The 22050-nt window shown below is 38.3% G+C and overlaps 1 protein-coding gene and 1 non-coding gene across 11 annotated transcripts in view; both read left to right on the top strand.

Annotated features, from left to right (window-relative positions):
- Nucleotides 1-22050, top strand: part of CNKSR2 (connector enhancer of kinase suppressor of Ras 2) — a 131268-nt gene that overhangs the window by 67885 nt on the left and 41333 nt on the right. For all 10 annotated transcript variants that reach the window (XR_013392625.1, XR_013392626.1, XM_028727518.2 and 7 more), the window contains 7 exons: nucleotides 9070-9203; nucleotides 10216-10427; nucleotides 12759-12848; nucleotides 14843-15057; nucleotides 18507-18555; nucleotides 19252-19424; nucleotides 22000-22050. The exon at nucleotides 22000-22050 is cut by the window's right edge and continues 23 nt beyond it. Coding sequence is in view for 8 of the 10 variants with exons in the window: in XM_028727518.2 (XP_028583351.2) it covers nucleotides 9070-9203; nucleotides 10216-10427; nucleotides 12759-12848; nucleotides 14843-15057; nucleotides 18507-18555; nucleotides 19252-19424; nucleotides 22000-22050 (924 nt within the window). In the remaining 2 variants the exon portion in view is untranslated. The remainder of the gene's footprint in view (nucleotides 1-9069; nucleotides 9204-10215; nucleotides 10428-12758; nucleotides 12849-14842; nucleotides 15058-18506; nucleotides 18556-19251; nucleotides 19425-21999) is intronic.
- Nucleotides 18692-18766, top strand: TRNAK-UUU (transfer RNA lysine (anticodon UUU)). The gene has a single exon. It is a non-coding gene; the product is annotated as a tRNA-Lys (tRNA).

Below are 22050 nucleotides of genomic sequence, written 5' to 3'. Positions count from 1 at the left end.
CCTAACTCTGTATTTTTGTTTCATTGTAAAAAAATTGTTATGATAAACTGGACTTCTATACAATTTAATTAACAATTGAAGATATAAAGGCTTGTTGCTTTTTCTAAACTAAAATATTGATCTTTTGATTAATATGTCACTTAAAAAATGTATCTTGAAAACCCTTTCCTTTCTAAATGACACTAAGGAACACTGTTTTCCTTCTTGGGTATATTCCAGAATAGTTACAGTGTTCCTGTTTAAAACAAAAAGCAAGACGTAGAAGAACACTAAAATAGCCTTTAAAATGTTTTTTATAAATGTATATTTATTAATATAGATGTAGGCATAAAGCTAAAACTATAGAATTCATTTTGCAGGATGGGGGTGGGATCACAGTCTCAATAATTGTAAAACATAAATCTTACATGACTAACAAAAGTCTGTTTGCTGATCGTGATAGTTCAAAATTTGATAGATCTAAGATGTTATTCAAATCTGAAAATGCAAGTTCAATTGGAATTCCTATTTTATAGCATTGTAAAATATTTGTTCTCATTTTTATGTTCTGATCTGATCTTTTATCCAAAAGAGGTTCTTTACTTTCAGTGAGCTCCTATATGTACAAGTTAGAACATTAGTAAAAAAAACTGATGGGAAATTAACAAAACCCTCTGTGTAAACATGGAATTTTTAACTGTATAATATACGTCAGTAGCTTTTAGTCTTACTTTTCATGAAAGGTTAGCAACTTGCCTTCTTAAGACTGATACACTGTTATTTCAGTAAATATGCCCTTGCATATTTATGCTTACACCTTGTACCTTTGCATTAATGTAATGTGTAATATTATAGCATGATTTATTAAATATGCTCCTTAAGTAAAAAGTATGTTTATTTTGCAAGATACGGTTTGCATAATGAAAAGTTGAATATGCATTACACTTCTGAAACACATAGGACAAATGCTTGTTCCAAATGACCTGAAGAACATTCCTACACTTTCAGATAAGCATAACTTTATACTAACAGGGGTGCCATTTCCATAGTCATTTTGCAGCCATCTTGGTAAATGGGCTGCATTTGAATAGTTGAGAGATATTCTCACAAGTTCACAGAATGGGTCTGCTTCCCCATTTGTAAAACACGAGTATGTTTCTATGACCAGGAACAACTTTTAAAATACCACCAAGAGGGAGATGATGTTCTTTAGCAGATTGCATTGCTCTGGACATTAGATAAGGCAGCTTTTGAAAACTTTTTGTGGGTGTGGGGAGAAGAGAGACACCTGGCTAAATCAGCCAGATACAGAGGACATTTCTCGAAATACCAAAGCCCCCCTCTCCCATGCACCAGCCTGATAATCATTTAAAATTAGTAATGATTTTAAAGTTGTTTTACCAGTACCAGACAATTTGACTATAAGCAGAATTTACTCAAACATGTCATTCTTTTGAATGTGGGGATTCCCACAAGAACACAAACTTATTTTGCATTGTTTTCAGTGCATTCTAAGGGATAGTGAAATGGTGCTTAATTTATCAAGATAATATAGGTAATATAGTATGTGAATTATATCAAAAACTGTGACTCACCTAGTGATTCGCTCTTCTTTTATAGCATTCTGCTTTTAATCACTTTTAATGAGTGAAGTAAATAAATTTTACTGTTTATTCTACCCAACAGTCATTTATGCGGAATGTGGAAATTCAGTTTTGGGATTTATTATTCAGAATATGGCTGTGATCCTTTTCAGAAGGTAAATCCAATTAAACATAATGGGACTTCCTTCTGAGTAGACATACATAACAGCACCATAACTGTGACTAGTCTTTGATTTCATTCCAGCATGCTATTAGTGGTTAGACACAGAAAGTACTATGATCTCAAAGCAATCCTAAACATAATTAATTGGAATTTGTTTTTTTTAAATCAGTGGGACTTGCAAGTTATATTTGGACTGTAAATTAGTAGCCAAAGATTTTTTCTGGAACAATCCAGAGTATTATCGTTATATTACTGTTCCTTAGTGTTTTGCTGATGTATGTTCTTAAATTGTCTTTCAAGTTTAAAATATTCATTGCAATCCTAATACGTTTTACAAAATTTGCAAAGTGAAATTTCAGGATTTATACATGATTTTTAGATATCCCCCCCCCATGTTCCTTAGAGGGATCATAATTTGACCGTACCCTTTGTATTGTTTTGGTAATCGTAACTTCTATATAGTTTTTATTTAACAGAGCATTGAAATAAGCATATTATTTTTCCTCAAAGCTATTGGCTTAAAATTATCTGTGGTTTTTTTTAAAAATATGTTTCTTTCATTTCCAGGTTTTAAATATATATTTTTAACACCCTCTTTTTGTGATATTTGTTTCATTTCCCAATCTTGTTATTTCTCTTTTTGGAAGGAGTGGGGACAGAATGATGTTCTCTTTTGGTAGTTTCCAATAATGTAAATGATGCCACACAAAGCTAAGTACTAGTAAACTTTAATCAAAGATGGGTTTGCTGCTGGGGAACGTACTATTCTGCCTTCTGGAAAATACTCCTTTTAAAAAGTGCTTTGGACTAATTTAGTAATCTATATAATGCTGTTTCAACAGACAAGCCTGAAAAAATATATAAGATCCCTGAATATGAATTCTGTGTATAAGGTTTCCATTTATGTAAGTCAACATTGGTGTAGTTCTAAATAGACAAATATATTTCTCAATGTTTATCCATAATTATCCCTTTGATTCTAACCTATAATTTGTCCCTATAGTCATACAACATTTCATGTTTAGAAGTTTTAAAATTATTCTGTGACTGTCATGTTCTGCTGAGGTTCTGCTGTTAATTCAACATGAGCAATCTGATACCTTAAATGATTTTTGCTAAATGAAATGTTTCTCTGCTGTGCAAATAAGAATTTATTATCAAGCCTATGGTGGTGGCATCTACTTCTCTATTACCACCCAACTGAAGAGTTCCATCCATTGGTTCAGGAGCTTACCTGGTTCATTAAAGCAATACGAGGCTACCTAGGATCTAGTCTTCTTTTGCTGGATGGTTTTGAATTGTTGAAACCAAAGGATATGGAGAAGTATTTAGATAAGTAGGCCTAAAGCATAACCACATATTCCTTGCTCTTCTTGGCCTGTAACATCTAGCAGAAAGAAATTGGCTAAGTCCAGGAGGTAGTGAATGCCTCTTTGTGGAATGTGGAGATGGGAGTGGGTGTGGGTTTTAACCAGAACTGAATGCCATGGTTCTGTAACATGTTCCTTGGACACAAAATTGTAACAACTATAACAAGTCCAGTGACCAAGATGCTTGCCTGGACCTGAACAGTGGTAACTGCATAACAGTTTTTGATGAGGACTGGTTTTGGTAATAATTTTTTTTGCCAGCATATTGGATGACCTCTGCAAAGCAGGGTTGACCCTTATCCATACTGGCTTATTACAGCTAGCTGTAGGGAGTTGACTGGGTGAGTCCAGCAAGTGACTAATACTTTACTGGAGCATGGCAGGTGCTACCTGCCTTGAAGAAGGTGGTGGTGTACTCCTTACTTACCTGGACTAAAAAATATTAAAGCAACTATCACCCAGTGTCAAATATCCCTTTTTTGACACCTCTGGGAGTCATCATCATGAGATTTGAGGTGCAGTACCATCAATATGCAGCTCTCTTTTCCATCTGAAATGGGACGCAGGTGGCGCTGGAGTCTAAACCACAGAGCCTAGGGCTTGCCGATCAGAAGGTTGGTGGTTTGAATCCCCGTGACGGGGTGAGCTCCCGTTGCTCAGTCCCTGCTCCTGCCAACCTAGCAGTTCGAAAGCACGTCAAAGTGCACATAGATAAATAGGTACCACCACAGCGGGAAGGTAAACAGCATTTCTGTGTGCTGCTTTAGTTTCGCCAGCATGTGGTCATGCTGGCCACATGACCCGGAAGCTGTACGCCTTCAGCCAGTAAAGTGAGATGAGCGCCACAACCACAGAGTCGTCTGCGACTGGACCTAATGGTCGGGAGTCCCTTTACCTTTTTATTCCATCTGAATCAGGAGAGATAGCTGAGATATTTGACTGATAACTGGAGGTGGTGATGGATTGGATGTGAGACAATAAAATGAAGCTGAATCTTGAAAAGGGGTTTCATGTGTGAGTGGTGGGGAGGCAGCCTGATATGGATGGGGTTGCACGCCTCTGGAAGGAGCAGGTTTGCCGCTTGGGGTGTTCCTGGTGCTCAGGTGGCCTTGGTAACTGGAGCCCCTTTTTCTGCTTTGGCTGGTTTATCAGCTATGGCCGTTTTGGACAGAGATGACTTGGCCACTGCACTCCATACTCTGGTAACTTCCAAATTGGATTATTGCAATGTGATTTATGTGAGGCTGCCTTTGAAGACAAGTCAGAAATTTCAATTTGTCCAAAATGCAGTGGACAGATTACTGGCTGGGGTTCTGTTTAGATCTTGCGTGACCTCTGTTTTAAAATAGCTGCACTGGTTGCCAATCTGTTTCCAGACCAATTCAAAGTGCTTACATGTTCCCCAGTGCTGCAGTGGGGCAAGACAGTCCATTCATTGGTGTTTTGAGTGCTCTGTGTATCTCAGGGAAAGTGAATGATAAAGGGTGTTGGGGAGTCCTGCTTTATTGTTTGTGCTTCTGCTCCATTCCTTATTCATACAGGGTGGAGTGACTTCTCCTTGCATCTCTAGTTGTAGCAAGTGTTAGCAGTGCACCCTTCTCACTTTGTTGTAAGTCTTGGCTGTTTGTGCAAAGGGGACTTTTACCACAAAAGTCTCACTGGGTGTCTATAAGTTCAGTGCCCAAGGATGCTCCAGATCTGTAAACATATCAAGTATCAATGTATGTTCATAGAGAGACTTATAAGCCATCCCCCCATTTCCAACAGATTATAATTCAAGGATGCTCTGTTGGACCTTTGATGTGTAATACTCATGATTACAAGGAAACTTGAGAAGCTTTAATGTTTGAATGGATTATTTCAAGCTTTTTTCAAGTTAAAATGTTTACATAAACTTTGCAATAAATCAATGTAGTTTCATAATAAATTACACGTGATGCCTTTTAACCAGTACCATGAATTAGAAAATTATATGGTTTATAACTAGCTGAAATATTTGTTGCTTCCACATGTCTAAGTTGTTTTTATGTGTTTAGTTCATGTGTTTTGCAAACATAACTCAAATTATTGGGTGTTTCTATAGCCAAGTTTCCTGCATATTAGGACAGGTGAAACTTTCTTCCTGTGAGTTAGCCAAGGTAACACAGACAAAGGTTATTTCTCACCGTTTAGCAAAGGAATTTGAGCCATGGGCTAATTTGCAGCTACTGGGGGGTGGGCCTTGTCTCCCCAGAATTTCACAGGGCTTCTGCATATCAAATGGCTGGGTAAGATCCAAGGGGAGGGACATTGGGCCTTCTTAAAGTGCCGGTTGCCCTCAGCCTTTCTCCTTTTGGGGCTGAATTTTCCAACTCTCACTGCATCAGTTTTAGAGACTCCCACTGAGGCGTGAGTGGTTGCTGGTTTACAGGGCCAGAAAGGAATTTTACTTTTAACCGCAATGGGCCTTCCATTGAAAGGTTTTCACTTTTCTCTCAGTGGATAGCAGGTATTTGTTAGGTGTCTTCTACAAATCTGTTAGTTACAACTTGAGCAGAAATGGCATTGGGTAGGATCTGAACATAAGGGTCTGTAGGAGGTACACCAGCTCCTGGCCTGAGCATGGGTGGGCTGGGTCTGGTGTCACACATCTCAGGTTACCAGCAGGATTCCAGCTGCAAGTTGTGCACCGTGCTGGGTCAACTTCCAAGGAATTCCCTAGTAGGTGTTCTGGGATGGTGTTTTCAGACCAGAAATCTTACAGGATGACAGACCCTGACCCAATGCCATGCCAACCCTGCTTACCTCACTGTGGTCAAGAAAAGTTCCAGCCTATTTTCACCCACTCCTGTGTCCTGGTCATTATTCACTCTCTACCTGGCCTAGGGAGGGCCATCACAATGTGCCTGGCATGCAACTGTATCTTCACTGTTATTAAAATAAAAATTGAAAACTTGCTGGCTGCCTTAGGAGATGCAGATAGAGTGAACATGATAGGGAACAAGTCTACTCTGCAGCATTTATTCAAATTCAAATAAAGCAAAACCTGTGAGAAGGAGAACTATGCAAGACATTCAGGTGCCACATATTCACCCAATCAAGGCCCATACCAGAATTTGAAGCTATGGGAGACCATGCAATTTCCCTAGCAATTGTTTCTCAGTCTGTATATATTATACAATTGCTGTATTTTAGCAACAATTTGTATTTGTATATAATTTTGCTCCTGACATTTCAATCCTCCCTTTTTCACACACAGTGGAGTATCTTTGTTTTCATCTTACCATGAGTCTTTAGGACTCCTGCTGCTATTAAAAATCTATGTACACCCAGCTGTGTGCTAGCAGCTATGGTGAGGATATGCAATTGTGAAATCTGTGTTTTACTGTTTGAAAACTCCTGGCTGTAATATAAATGCTAGTAGTCATGAGCCAGTCTTTCTGCTTGAAGGCTGAGAAACATACCTAAACAGTTGCACATCAACTTTCTCTCAATCACAACCCATGGTGGGGAGAGCAAACCATCCTTGAGGGAGATGTGATGCTGCACTGCATAGACAAGGTTGCTGGGTTGCTGTGACAATCAGATTGAGTGTAATGTAGTAATCACTGTATAGTTTCTGATCCAGAAACAGACACACTCATCAGGCAAATTTGTTTTCACTTGTTTTATATCTTGTACAAAAATATACTAGACATAGTTTTTTTAATGTTATTTTTTGAGTGTATTCAGAAATATTTCTACTCAAAAGTAAATTCAGCTAAATTCAATGGGACTCTCTCCCAGGTAAGTGTACATAGGACTGCAGCCTCTAAAATGAAAACCACTGAAATCTGAATTACTATTTGTGATTTAATAAATTAAAACTACATGAAATTAGTGCTTCTTAATTGCATGACTGAAATTTTACAAAATCTGAACTATAAAGTGTGTAACATGTCATGCCTTTTTCTAGGAATGCCTGGGAAGGTTAAAAATTGAGAAGGTTATATTACTCAGAAAATTGTACTCTACAAAATGGAACACCTTGTTGGAATTCACCTGTTCATGCAACATTGAGCTCATATTTACAATGTCAGCTACTCGTTTTGTTTCCATCTTGAATATTGCCTTAATAACAAAAATGACTCAGTTATTTAAATTAATAGTTAAGTGCATCTGAAGAATAAGATGGCAGTAACCATGAAAAGAACCATCTGATTGAAATTGGCTTGTTTGTTAATGTGAACCTTTTGATGAACGTATAACTTGAACATACTTTGGAATTCCATATGTTGGCAAATGGTGCTCAGGCAGCTTCTTGTCAGATAACAATCTTTATTTCATTAGTGCATCACTACTTTGGAATGTTCATATCTTAATTTAGAAGCAGTGGCAACTGAGGAACCCCCTGCCTTGCAAACACTGAAACTAACTTGATAATTTCTGTTATGGAATGTTGAAGCCACCTTTGGCTGTCATAATGAATTGAGCATGGCACATTTCAGTCTACATTTGAATGATAATGGGGGAGCCTTATTCATGAAGATTCAAAAGGTTGCTAACCAAGATTATTAAAATCTAGAAATCAAATAACATGTGGGTTGTTTTTTTCTGCTAGCACCTTTGAAGTGATGCTATCAACCTGAACCACAGCAGGACGGCCATAAACTGCCATTCTGTAATTATTGAAAATGACTTCTGAATGAGAAACAGTATTTATGCTTGCCTCGATTTTTCAGTGGTGATTATCTATTTGCTAATGCTGTGCCTTTCAGTCAAGATTATTGGGATTCAAGAGATGTTTTGCTGCTTATGGTAGACATTTTTCACTCCTGCTCTTAAAATTGAAGCTTTGCTACTCTGTGTATTGTTTTGGATCCAGAATAATGTCTTCTATTTTAGTAGGTACTCCAGACATCTTTCTCCTTAGGCCAGATTTCCAGAATTGAGAGGGAGCTCTTATTTCTCCTTCAGTTTTTGAATCTATGTCCATTTTTAATGTTCATGTTGATGTGTATCTATTCCATTTTTGTGTGTGTCTTTCCATCACATTACATCTCACTGTACTACCAAGCATATCTTGCCAGATTTTGCAGACCTCATATTTCAGTCCTCTGTACCCCACAAAGGTGTCATGATTAGTATTTACAGTAAAGTCCCAGTTCCCTGTCACAATTTATTCATTTTTCTTCTTACAAAGGATTATCTACTATGCCCTCTATCCCTGAAACCCCAAAATGAAATATTTGTGCCCTGCTATACTGCTATAGGTTAAACACAACGTGATTGCTAGTGTAGATGCTAAGTCCTAAGTTGTGTTTAAATGCATTGGTTACCAGAAAAATCACAAAACAAGTCCATTGTTTGGCAAACATAAAAATGTATCTGCTTACTTTTAATATTCCAGTTAAAATAAAAGCAAATTAACTGTCCTGGAAATTAGAGTTATTACATGCTATGACAACTAGAAGTGGGTGGACACCCCCCCCCCCAAGCAAGTACTATAGCTAAACAAGGACATAGGGTTTAAAATGTGGTGTTAACTGAAAAAGTGTGTTTTAAGGAACACCCCTTGGTAAAAACATTGAAGAACATTGTTTATATGACTTCTGTGAAGCTAGGGACCAAAACATGTAACATTGGGAATATATCCAGAAAGAGATATTTCAGCTCTGTCTGTGTGATGCAATTTATATTAAACTCTAGGAAAATGATTTGTCTATGTTGTAGCTTAGGAAATTTGCAATATGTAGGCACCTAGTAGTTGGGGAAAGGGGTGGATTGAAACAATCCTTGTAATGTCACCAGTATATATTCCCTGGATGACATAGAATACTTTTATCCATGCAACTCACAAAGAGGTCAGCTCTGCAAACATTGCATTTTCTGGTGCATAAACATTTAGATTTAAATTACTGTGATAATAAAAACATGAAAGTGATTCAGTGATAATCATGTATTCATTTAATTCTTTATATTTTGTTTTAACCAGCCTCTTGTACCTAGAAGTCCTACAAGCAGTGTGGCAACACCATCCAGTACTATAAGCACACCGACCAAGAGAGACAGTTCAGCACTTCAGGACCTCTACATACCTCCTCCTCCAGCAGAGCCTTATATTCCCAGGTGAATTGTCATCGTCGGTCTTCCTGATAATTTGAAATCGCTCTCATAACAAAGTGAAACTGCATCCTTTTTTGGGAAGCAGGGTGTGTGTGTGTGTGTGTGTGTGTGTGTGTGAAATTGCAAACTTCTGCTACCAGATTGCAAACTTGGCAATATAAAGAGGAGATCCACAAACCAAGATTCACAGACCAGCTGTCACCCACCCATAGACATGGCAGTCTGTGTGTGATTCATATAGCCTTTACAGGGAAAGTTACCGATGGAAGAAGAAATCTCACCCATTTTCAGTGACACTGTTTCCTGTCCTTACAGTTTTGGGGGGGGGGGGGACCCATACAGAAAATGGAGTTTCAGAGAGTCAGAGGAGTATAGCAATATTTCCTTGCTACTGGATACTCAGATCGTTCATGTTAGTGTTGAATAGATTTCTCATATAGTTTAGAATTCTGCCACTTGATTTTGTACAAATTATAGCAGCTATTGTTTGCAGGCCAAGGTGCTAGGCCTCTTCTGCCCCTGACCCTCCAAGTAAAATAAAGGACACCATAGACTGGCATTTTGGATAGAAACAGGCCACAACTTTTTGAATACAGATGAAAAAGGTTTGCCTTAGACTTGAGGCTTAGGCATTACTTCTGGCTCATCTGCCAGAAGTGACGCCAGGTCAATCCGGCCACGGGGGTTCCTAAGTCTTACATCAAATAGGGGGAGCTCCACAGGAATCACTGTCTGGGGGAGTGCTATCAGTCCTGGCCCCCAACTGGACATAATAATAATGATAATAAGGACATAAGCAACTCCCCCCTGATCCCTTTAACAGCATGCCCTAGCATTAAAGGGGCAAGTGGAGACTACAACCGTTCCTCCATCCAAGACTAAGACTGTCCCAATGCTTAACTAAGTTGTGACAATTGCCATGAGGTAGGCAAAACCACCATTATGCACAGTGCTACTTACTTTCCTCCTTCACATGGCTATCAGAATGCATCCAAATTTATTTTTCCCCTCAAAGGGATGAAAAGGGGAATCTTCCATGTGACGATATCGGAAGACACTTAGTGGGAAAACCAGTGCACAAGGGATCTGAATCTCCAAATTCCTTTCTGGACCAAGAATACCGAAAGCGTTTTAATGTGGTTGAAGAAGATGCTGTTTTATACTGTTATGAATATGAAAAGGGAAGAACAAGTAGCTCTGGAAGGAGAGAGAGCACTCCAACCTATGGTACGGTACTCCCTTATAATGAAAACATAATCCTTCATGGCTCTTATATAGTTTTGTCCTGGAACATACATTTGTTTGTATCCATTAGAGTTCATGCACCACATATTTCTTCTCACATTATGCTGTGCTTTGCTGCATTGTGTATTACATCCAGCCCTGGCTTTCACAAGACAGTTATTCAACCCCTCCTGAAGTAGCCAAGAGCCAGCACAGTCATTTAGCCTTAACAGTCAATACAAGGCTCATGCTATGAGCCTCAGCCTACTTTGCAGATCAGCTTCTTCACCTCCTCTTTTCTTTCCTGATTCTTCTCCCATCCCTTCTGTTCCACACATACACATGCCCACTTTTCTATTTTGATTTTGGTTTTTGGTCCTCTTGATTATTTTGTACAGGGTGTTTTTTTGTACTTGTTCATAATTTTCATGCAAATACCATGTACACACAGGCCTCTCTCCTGGGTTTACATGGTGCTCTTCAGACTGCATTCGCATCAGTATTCACCCCTGAACTTCACTAACTGCCTCAGAACATGGAGGTTCATTTGCTGCTTCCATGACTAATAGTCATTGATAAAATATTGTTTCAGTGTATTTGTGGCTTTTTAAAGACACCTGTGCTAGTACTGTGTCTGTGCTAATTAACTTCATAGCTAATTCTGCACCCTGCAAATAATTAATGATAAATACTGATTTATTTTAGTCCTGAACTTGCACAGATGGTGAATCTTTTTGCTGTTATCTCTTCATTGTGTTTATTGTTTTATAAAGCTTTAGCTTCTCCTTTTCCCTCTTCTTCTGCCTGCTCCTCTCCCCTCTCTGGCTGTCAGATTCTTAACTTGCTGTTTGTGAGCCTACCATAGATTTAAAATCATTGTTTAAGCTTTCACTGTGTAATATTAAAGTCTAACTTGTGTGGACAATTTTCTTGGCTGAAAATGTCATGCTATATAAATCCTGAATCTGTCTGAAAAGTGTTTGAGCCTTGGTTTAGCTCTATAAATTACCCTTTCAGACTTCTCTTCTTTCCTTGAATGATACCATTTTATCTATATAGCTGTTATTTAAGTAAAAGCTTTGTTTCATTGTTTTTTTCCATTTTCAGTGCACCACAATTTAATCTTCAATTCTGAAATGGCAAAACTGAAAGCAAAATCACTTTTTAATTCACTTGACTTTTAAATGTGACTCCTTTAAGTCTAGAGCACAGATAATTAGATTGAAGGAATACTACAATATCTGATAATCTGTCAGTTTTTACCTGGAACACACATAAAGAATTGTGGCAGCTGTTATTTACAGTTTCCACAACAATAAAGCTAATATGGTCCTTTAGCTTTATAAAAAGCTGGAAGTCTTTTCTTATTTGCATAGAAAGTTTTGTATTAATTTTAAATGCAGATACAAATTTAAAAATAAAATTGCTGCCAGACTGAAAAGAAAATAAGTTTTGCGGTCATATTTATATAACCTAAAATGTACATTACTCTCCCATCTTATTCCTGATTACTTTAAATCTTGGCTATCTCTTTGCCTTCCACTTTCATCTTAGAAGGTCAGCCCTGCTTTTCTCAAATTGTTGCCTGTTGTAGCCATGGCATCATCAGTTCTATAAACTTATGTTTCCACATGAGGCCTAGGGATAGGCTAATTGATATAAAGAATATCAGCAGTTCTTTTTGAAGACACCATGTTTGCTTAAATAATGGTTCTTGTGCATATAGACCTCACATGGACATAGAGGCTAATACTGAACCATATGTATGCAGTCTCCGCCATATTGTATGTCTGTCCACAGAATCTCACATACAATTGTTCAGTCTTACAGACTGAATTAGGGCTTTCCGTGTTATAGATACTGTTGGTGATCAATTATTCAGCCTTTTTAAACATGATATTCCGCAGTAATTTTTCCAGGACATTGGGTTACTCCTACTGCCATTTTGTATCTAATTTATTGCTGGAAAAGACACAATCTTTTGCTTTCATTGGAGAGCTTACACAGTAAATCCTGCGGATGTATGCATATGGCAAGTTTTATTGAATGCTAAATCATTTTATGATTACCCTAATGTTAGTTATTATAATGTGAAGAGTTAGATCAGGTTAACAATATTTTAGAAGAATTCAGATTGATGGGTCTATTTAGAGGGGGAAACTTTTTTTCTTGTATGCACATAGGAAAATAATTCCAAAACCATTAAGTTACAAGAAGCCTACTCATGATAAATTACTTTCGTATCACATGAAGAAAGTGTAGATACATTAATCTAATCTTGTAACTTCGTTACAATTATTTTGAAGTCAAACACTTTTATATATTTTGTTGCAGGCAAGCTAAGACCTATATCTATGCCAGTAGAATATAACTGGGTAGGGGATTATGAAGATCCCACCAAGACAAAAAGAGATAGCAGGAGAGGTAAGTGACCTCAGACACAAATTGTACATTTAATTGTGTTTTAATATACATTTATAGAAATTATTGAATATATTTATAGAAGTTATTAAAATGTAAACTGTCCTTATTATTCCAGATCATTCTACACAATGCAGGTTATGTGGTTAATGTTTGAGGATTCTTGTTAATGGTTCATTACCAGTGTCACAAATTGGCAGTTAAGAACAAATTGCCAACTTCTTCTCGATTTTATAAGACCATTCATGATACTATTGCAATTTGATTCCCAGAGTGAAGCAGCAGGGAAGTAATTGAAACTCAGCCCTAGCTTTTGAGGAATTTCCCCACACATATTTGAACAACATAATTTAAAATCTTATTATTTCAATGTTATTATTATTTCACAAATACTCTTGTGAGAATATATGAGATGTTATAGAATTCATCTTGATAATACATATTCTTCATATTCGTTTTAGTTCAGTGACACATACTCCAGGTAAGCTTGGATAAGCTTGCAGCCTAAGAGCCCTTGAAGGCAAGGATAATGTCGGCTACTGGCTGGCCCTGAGTAGGAGGAGGATGCTTAGGTGGGCTGGCAGAAGCTTCCTAATAGAGATGAGAAAGCTGTAGTGGTGCAATGAGGGGAGAAAAGAAGTTCAGGGTGAGATGAGGAGATCAGATCAGATCTACAGCTTCTGTTTATTTCTCTCCTCCTCTAGTTTGCACCTGACTGCATAAAGGCAGTGTGCATTCCCCTGTTTTAGAGACCCTTCTCCTTCCTTTTCTTTTTAAAAAGAATACACAGATCTGCAAACATTAGGGCTCCCTTGAGTCCTGAATGGTATACATAAGCACTGACAGTCACCCCATGAAGTTAGCAAATAGATGGTACTATATAATTCCCCCTTTTTCTCATAGTTGATGATAATATAAAGTTATTTTAAAAGTTTGAATGAAAATAAGAAACGTTATTCAAGCAAAGCAGAATATACAGTATAGTTTCTATGATTCTCCAAACATTTTTATTGAATTGTTTGCAGAGCTCGGTTAAGGAACAAAATCAGCTTTCATTTAACATTACAGTCAGATTCCCGTAGTCTATTCTATAGGAAAAAATTATAGGAAGGTTTGGTCTGAAAAGTCTGTGTTAAAAGGAGTAGCAGCATTGGAGGCATGTAATACAGTGGTATCTCTGGTTATGTGCTTAATTCATTCCGGAGGTCCATTCTTAACCTGAAACTGTTCTTAACCTGAAGCACCACTTTAGCTAATGGAGCCTCCTGCTGCTGCCTCGCGATTTCTGTTCTCATCCTGAAGCAAAGTTCTTAACCCGAGGTACTATTTCTGGGTTAGCGGAGTCTGTAACCTGAAGCATATGTAACTTGAAGCGTATGTAACCCGAGGTACCACTGTAGTGGAAGGCATAGCAGTTTGTGGTGCACTGGAATACTATCACTCCAAAGTAAGATGCAAGGTTGTGCTGAATTGCTATAGGTGTTTATTGCAATGTAAGATTAACCTTTTCTTTTTTGTGGATTTCAGTTATGTGGTAAAATTCTGCATTTTTATGGATGAATAACTAAATAACAGCAGGAAGAGATTATAGAGTGAAGCTAACATATAGCTAACTTTATGTTCTAGCCAAAGCTACAAGTGGATTTATCCATAGATAATGAGAGTTAGCACGAGCCAATGATGCAATATAAGTGTTTGTGTTAAACAGAAGATAGTTTTCAGAATAGGGTACTCAGTTGCCCTTTGTAGATGTTCTAAACTACTGAACCCTAATATTGTGTAATATTGTGATAAAATAATAAAACCAATACGTACACTGTGCACCATTATTTACTGGATTTTATGGTATTAAACATAGAATTTCAGCATTATTGTGTCTTTCAGTCTAATGAAAGACAGGTTTGAAGGCAGGTTGTCCTGATTCCAGCAAAATATGTCCTGAACAGCTGGACAATTAAGAACTGGTTTTCAGTATAACCTTTCCAATTTCTACCTAGAAAATTCATTACTTCGGTATATGAGCAATGAAAAAATAGCTCAAGAGGATTACATGTTTCAAAGAAACAGCAAAAAGGACACAGGCAAAAAATCTAAAAAGAGGGGAGATAAAAGCAACAGTCCTAGTCATTATTCTCTGCTACCTAGTTTACAAATGGATTCATTAAGGCAAGACAGCATGAGCACACCTGGGCCTGAAACATCTTTATATCACGTGAGTAAAATTACAAAATACTTCACTCTATGTTGATGCTGTTGTTGAGTGACTGACACATGACCATTGGTTGTTTTTTAAATTTTTGGTAAGAAATGAAGCAAAGAAGCCTGGCAGTTAAGTGTAATTTGCCCTTCAGTTGTATTGAATGATGAGGATAAGAAGCTGGAGCTCATTGCTATATACACCTTCTTTTTTGCAAATTCAATTAGATAAAAATAGAATTAAAATGTAAATCATGCAGTCATATTCATATGATCCCTGTTGTTTTCATAACTACTGTGGAAAGATTAGAAAATATAGTCACCAATTTTATTTTGAATTGAAAGTAATGAATTTAGGTAACCACTCAAAAAAGAACTATTAAAAGACCATTAAAATCCTGCAAAGTGAGGGGAAAGCCAATACTTCCCCACCCCCAGTGCTCTCTTACCCCCCCCTTTTTTTTTTTTTGTGAACTGGCAAATGGATTTAAAGACATCCAGTCTTTGTGGGACTTTGTGTTTCTGGCTGTGTCCCAGTTTCTGTTGTCATTGAGTGTTGTCAAAGCAGATGATTCTCCACTGAGCCCAATTTAAAACCAATGACCTGCTTTTATTCCAGCAAACTCATTTTATTGCTTCCCTTGAAGCCTGGGTGACTGAAATAACTTAAAGTATTATAGGAACCCAATTCATGGTACATGTGAATTAACAGAATCCCTAGGGCCTGTGGATATTCTTGTATTTTATTTTCATAATGAATTGATTCATGTACAGTTGTGGGGAATTTTCTCACATGATAAATTTATTGTCATATATTTTAATAATACAGAACAAATCTATGGACTGTCATCAGAGTCATCCAGGATGATCCAGGATATATGAACAAAAATTGCTTTTTCTTTTTGTGACATCTGTTTGCCTATATGCACAAAGCAAAGCAAGATGAATGGTTTTGCATATCTTAATCAATTGCATCCATTTAAGACATGGATTTCATTTTTTGTTTTGGATGTGATGGCTGTCTTTCTTGGAGCTTAGTTAAATGTTTTGCAACAAGGAAACAGCTGCTTCATAAAATAATTTGTATTAGTGCTATCTTTAAAAATATAAATTATCTACTTAAGATTTTTTTTTATTGATAGTCTAAGCTATTGTAAATTTTCCTGTAAATACAAAATTTGATACAAACAATTTTTGCTATTTTGGTCTTTAAAAGTAATGAAATTAAATAGGTGATCCTTGTTTATTTTCCTGAATTGTACACATCAGTCAAACAAGAGTCTGAATCGAAGCACTGAAGCCATTTAGACACTGAAGAATTTAGACAAAATATCAGTATAAAGAAAGGCAAGGGGGACCTATGCAGGAGCACACCTCATTAACAATATATTGGACTGATATTATGTCTAAATTCTGGCAGACAGGGCCCATGCTGCTATAATTGTTCTGTTTTTAATTATTTCAACTGCTCTTAATTTGTGGGGGGTTGTTTTTTGGGGGGGTTGTTTTTACTGAGGGAGGGGAGGGGAGGAGCTGGAGAGGGCATCGGGGTCCCCATCATAGTGGTTCAGGGTAGGAAGAGATACGGTGTGGGAGGTGGGGAAGGCAAGGTAAGGGGCACCTAGCACAGGCAATTAGTGACTATGCCATGTGCCAGCCCCTCCTCCAACCTGAACAATTGCATTTGTCCTACCAGCCAGCCATCGAGTCTGCAGCTGCTGTTGCTGAATACCAGGTTAGCTCTAAATAAGAGCTCCCTCACCAATGAGTTGATTATGGATGATGAGGCTGATCTGTATCACTTTATCACTGGCCTGTGTCACTGGGTGAGTGAGCAGGGTGGAGTTGGTCTCACTCAGCTGTGCTCATTTGGGTACTCTCCCTTTCTTGGGCAACGTTCTTGAGCTTATGGTCTTGGAGGGATATAATTTTCTAGATCCATCTCAGTTGGCAAGAGCATTCTTCTTCTCCCAGACTTTTGATTAATTACAGCCTTTTAACCTGGGTTTTTCTTTCTTTTATTATGTTATGTGTTTTTATATTGTCAGCTGCCCTGTGATCCTCAAGTGAAGAGCAGTATAGAAAATGACTGAATGAATGAATGACTTGAAGGGACAGGGCATAAACAACTTGGACCTTCAAAGTCCATTAACATGAAACTGTTGAATTCTGGTGATAATGCTGTCGTGAAATTGTCCTATTGAACTATTAGTCTCTAGTCTTCTGAGTTAACATGGCTAGGCAGACATACCCGAACCTTCTCACAATTGCCATTACTTTCCATTTAGTTAAAGAGGAAAGTTCACAGAGATAATTGTCATCTTCTACTGTATACTTTTGAAGAATTAACAAAGAGGATTGATTAGATTTGGAAGTTGCTGTGTGTGTGTGTAGTAGTGTACACATGGGAAATTGTATGTTTTTTCATAATTGGACCAGAAATGCCTTGTTAACTTGTTGATGGAGCATTGGTGCTCCTCAGTCCATGAAGTGAAAGCATCTATTAGAGCCGCAAACACTGAAAAGTCAAAAGAGCTCTTTCTTTAATATTGGGCCAATGCAATCCTTATATTCAGTAAACATGCTTTTGATGTAATGATTTGTCATATTGAACAAAACCAGTAATTGTAGAACTGTTGAAAATGCAGCAAAACAGATTTTAAGTAGGTGTTTTAAGTTCTTGAAACTTGTTATCATCCATTGCTGCATATGCTGCTTGATATTTCCACTTTTCCAGTTTCTTGAAGTCCTGATAGTAGTATCTCCAACATACCTTGGCTGTCCATTCCACCCCACACCACTGCTTTCATTGAATACCTTTGCAATTCCTTTCAGTTGTTATGAGCTCTTTTCCCACAGCCACAAGTTGCTATGGAGGCATATTCATAGAGAAAACTACTGAAAAATGCCTATCACAACCATCAGCCAAGGTCTTGACTTTCTGTGCCAGTTATGCTTTCTGAGCTCAACTGTGTCTGTAGGTTTCACAGATAACATTGTTTGGTGGTGCCATTGAGCTACTCAGGGAAAGCAGAGGTGGGAATAGGGTTTTGTGTAGCAGATGTTTTTAAGGACAGTCTGAGTGGGGTAATAATGTCCAAACAACAAAAAACAAGGTACGGTAATTCATCCCAGTCCATATCAGGTGCCCTATGCCTGCAATTTACTTTCAAAAAAATATATAAATCACACAATTACTAACTGGGCAAATCAAAACTTGGTAATTACTCTGTTTTGAGAAATCTGACCCTGGTCAAAACAACCTCCATCTCAATTGTTAGGGAAAAGTAAATTAACTGCAGGGCCAAGTGCACTTATCAGCCATTCCATAATGCATTCCATCTGAACAGAGCTTGCAGGATGCAGTTTAAGAGAACTTCTAGTCTATGGTTTGTGTTGTTGTACATGAAGTACTGTGGTACAATTGGCACACATTAACCAAACTATTGTGTGTGTTTTTCTTAGACATTTCAACAATCCTCTCTACAGCATAAGTCTAAAAAGAAGAACAAAGGTAACTATTATGTAAACAGTTTTTACCGTATAGGTCTGGTGAAAAATTAAACATAAACATTTTTGTCTACATATATTTTAAACATGACAATTCTAAAACAGACACACTCCAATTTTGTAACAATGCTGCTATGTGCTGCTGGGATAGCTCAGTTGGTAGAGCGTGAGTCTTTTAATCTCAGGATCTTGGGTTCAAGCCCCACGTTGGGCAAAAGATTACTGCATTGCATGGGTTGGACCTCATGGTCCCTTCCGAATGCTATGATTCTATGAAACATTCATCATTTTCTCAGCGCATGTTGCCATTTCCTCCAGTGGTCTTAATGACCTTAAGCCAGGGCATCTCCTATGAGAATTGTATGACCTTAACTAGGCCTTAACTCTGTTTTCCATCTAAGTCAGGCATAGGCAAACTCAGCCCTCCAGATGTTTTCAGGCTACAATTCCCACCATCCCTGACCACTGGTCCTGTTAGCTAGGGATGATGGGAGTTGTAGTTCCAAAACATCTGGAGGGCCAAGTTTGCCTATGCCTGATCTAAGTAGTAGATTATGCTTTAGTCATAGCTACATATTAGAATGGATGGAGAGAAGTTCCACCCCAAAAGAAACCTGAACCACAACAATGCATTCCAGCTCAGGACAGAAGTATTATATGGGTACATGAATCATCTCTGACATCATCATGTTCTTCTAAGGTCTCGCACCAAGTAAGAGTAAAAGGCGAATTTCTTGTAAAGATCTTGGCCGTGGAGACTGTGAAGGCTGGCTCTGGAAAAAGAAAGATGCCAAGAGTTATTTCTCACAAAAATGGAAGAAATACTGGTTTGTCCTGAAGGATACTTCTCTCTACTGGTATATCAATGAGGAGGTAAGAAACTGACATGTTTGGTGTTCTTCTTGCAGACGGATGTGACTGCACTGAACAATATGGCTACAGTCCAAAAACATGATATATGCATGTGGTGAAGAACCATATATAACTGCCCAAACTTGATTTGGTCATTACATGTGTAGGGTTTTGTTTTTGACTGTCTGTTTGTACTGGAGAGACAAACTACCTTTAATATTGGCTTTTCCCTTCGGCAGTGGAAACAAAAAGTGCAGTTCTGACACTGTGCACAGCTCTCTCCTGTCCATGTTTTAAATTAGCGATTCCAAGAGCCATGCTAAATATTGGTAACATAGGTTTTCTTCTTCTTCATTTAAACAAAGATAGCTTGGATACACTAAACATTCACCATGCAGAAAAATTATATCAGCAGATGCTATGGCCCTGATTCAGAAGCCATACAATTTCAGGAGTTCCCCATATAAATGAAATGCTTCAGATACCAGCAGCCCATTACATGCTCCATTTATTTCTCATACAATATAATGTGAATCCTACACTTACCTTGGGTTCAGTATCAGTATTGTATGTCTCAATCTCTGACATTGATTGGTGGGAACTGGTTTGATGGTGTGGAATGTAAAGTTGTGCAAGACCTAAATAGTTTGTAGTGCATCTTTTGTGAGGAAATTGAGTATTGTGATTCGAGGACCCGACCCCTGCTTGGGAATAATAAAGACACGTGGACACAGTATATAAGGTTAATGGGCTAGAAAAGGCCACAACTTTATTGATTACAGCAAGTGAGAGGTATTGGACAACAGCTTAGGCATTGGACAACAGCAAATATGACTCCATCCACTCGGAGAGGGGTGAGTCTGATGAGGGTTAACCACCAGTAGGGGGAGCCTGTTGATGCAAGTACAACTATAAGCTCTCCCCTGATGTCACCGGGAGTCGTGCCACGGCCCCCCACCACACAGGGCATTGGACAGGATCCACGACTACCGGATTCCTTTAACGGAATACCCATAAGTGAAGGGGTAGGCAATGGCCACACCTTGCCCTTCCATACACCATCAACACATTCCAATGCCTAACCACCAAATACCAAGAAAGTTGTGACGATTGCTACGAGGTAGGCGGAAAAAAACCAAGAGGCCGGTGCCAATTTGCCACTTGGAAAAAACTCCTACCAGGCCCCCTAGGCAACCAGGGCAACCAACCATAGGTCCATAGCAAGGTCAAGCGAGAAGATACGCACTAAAGGGAGTGGTGGGTGGGTGACTTGAGGAAAATCGGAGCGCAATGGCGGGGAGAACTGGCGCGGCCGCATTTGAGCGGCTAGACCACGCCCCCGCACTGTCACCCCATTGGGTGCCCATCTGGGAGGCGTGGCGCGCCAGCGATGATGGCAGGGGGCGGAACGGCTCCCAGTCACAATCCCTCCCCTCCGGAAGGAGGAGAGGCTTTGTTAGTTTGACTGGAATTAGAACTCCACATGGGACAAAACTTAGGATGGAGGAAGATGTCACAAGAAACAGGCAATATAATGATTCCTGGAGGATGAAGAAAAGATGTAAAGAAGGCAGTTGACTGAGAAAGAAGAATCTGATAGAAATGTAGGTGAAAAGTGAGGCTTCAGTAAAAGAGCTAGGGAGGTAGAGAATTGAGACAAGAAGGAATTAATGAGAGCTCTGAAGAGCTCTTAGCAGTTAAGATGAGAAGTGAGAAGGAGGGGAGAGTGTTAGGATGTTGATTAAGATACAGGATGACTAACTGAAGTAAGACAAAGTTGGCAGTGACCTAAGGTCCTGAGGAAACTCTGGGTCATGGAGATACGTAGTTGAAAAAAGGAGGAAAATTAGGATCAGGGCAAAAGTATACATAGAACTGGCAAGCACATGTGACTGAGCAGTATTGGCAGAAGGGCTGGGAAAAGGCAAGGAATAGAATAAAGGGGATACAGAAATGCTAGATCTGAAGTGTAGATGCTAGCAATAGAATTCTGGAAATTGTTGCTTTGGCTGTTATTGCAAAGTTCTGCTTTTGCAACCCCAGGGAAACAGCGAGGAAGAGACAGCAAGATGACAGTAACAAGAGTAGGCAACTAAATTTCCACATTTTTGGCCCAGTTCAAATGTAACAATTTTTACTCTGTATACTCACACATTTGTTCATTCTTGCTAGGCTATAGTTTGGCTTAGCATTTTGTACGAACCAGACCATTGTTTTAAACTAACCAACCAGTTCTTTCAGCTGCAGACTTTTAGTGGATCCAAATTGCATTGTGCTTCTAATACTATGTTCTTTGTTAAAAACTGCATGTTTAAGTTAATTGTGTATGCTTCTACTGTCCAAGTTAATGTGAATTGCCCCCAAAGAGAAATGGTTGAAGACATAGTTTAAGTTGTTCTTAAAAATAATTATTTTTAAAGTGATGTTTTCACCTTTCTGGCAAGATGCTTCCATTAATTTTTGTGGAGGTTTTAATGAAGCAATAAATCAGAAATTGTTATATTGTGACAAGAGATAGTTCAGTATGCTTGTATTTGTTTTCTTTTTGATTGGCTTCTGGTTTTGCTCTTGTTCTTTAATCTGTTCATCTTCATAGGATGAAAAAGCAGAGGGATTCATCAGTCTGCCAGAATTTAAAATTGATAGA

The sequence above is a fragment of the Podarcis muralis genome, chromosome 4 (genome assembly GCF_964188315.1).
Source record: "Podarcis muralis chromosome 4, rPodMur119.hap1.1, whole genome shotgun sequence".
In the NCBI taxonomy this organism is placed as follows: domain Eukaryota; kingdom Metazoa; phylum Chordata; class Lepidosauria; order Squamata; family Lacertidae; genus Podarcis; species Podarcis muralis.
This window is presented reverse-complemented; position numbering and strand designations above follow the sequence as displayed.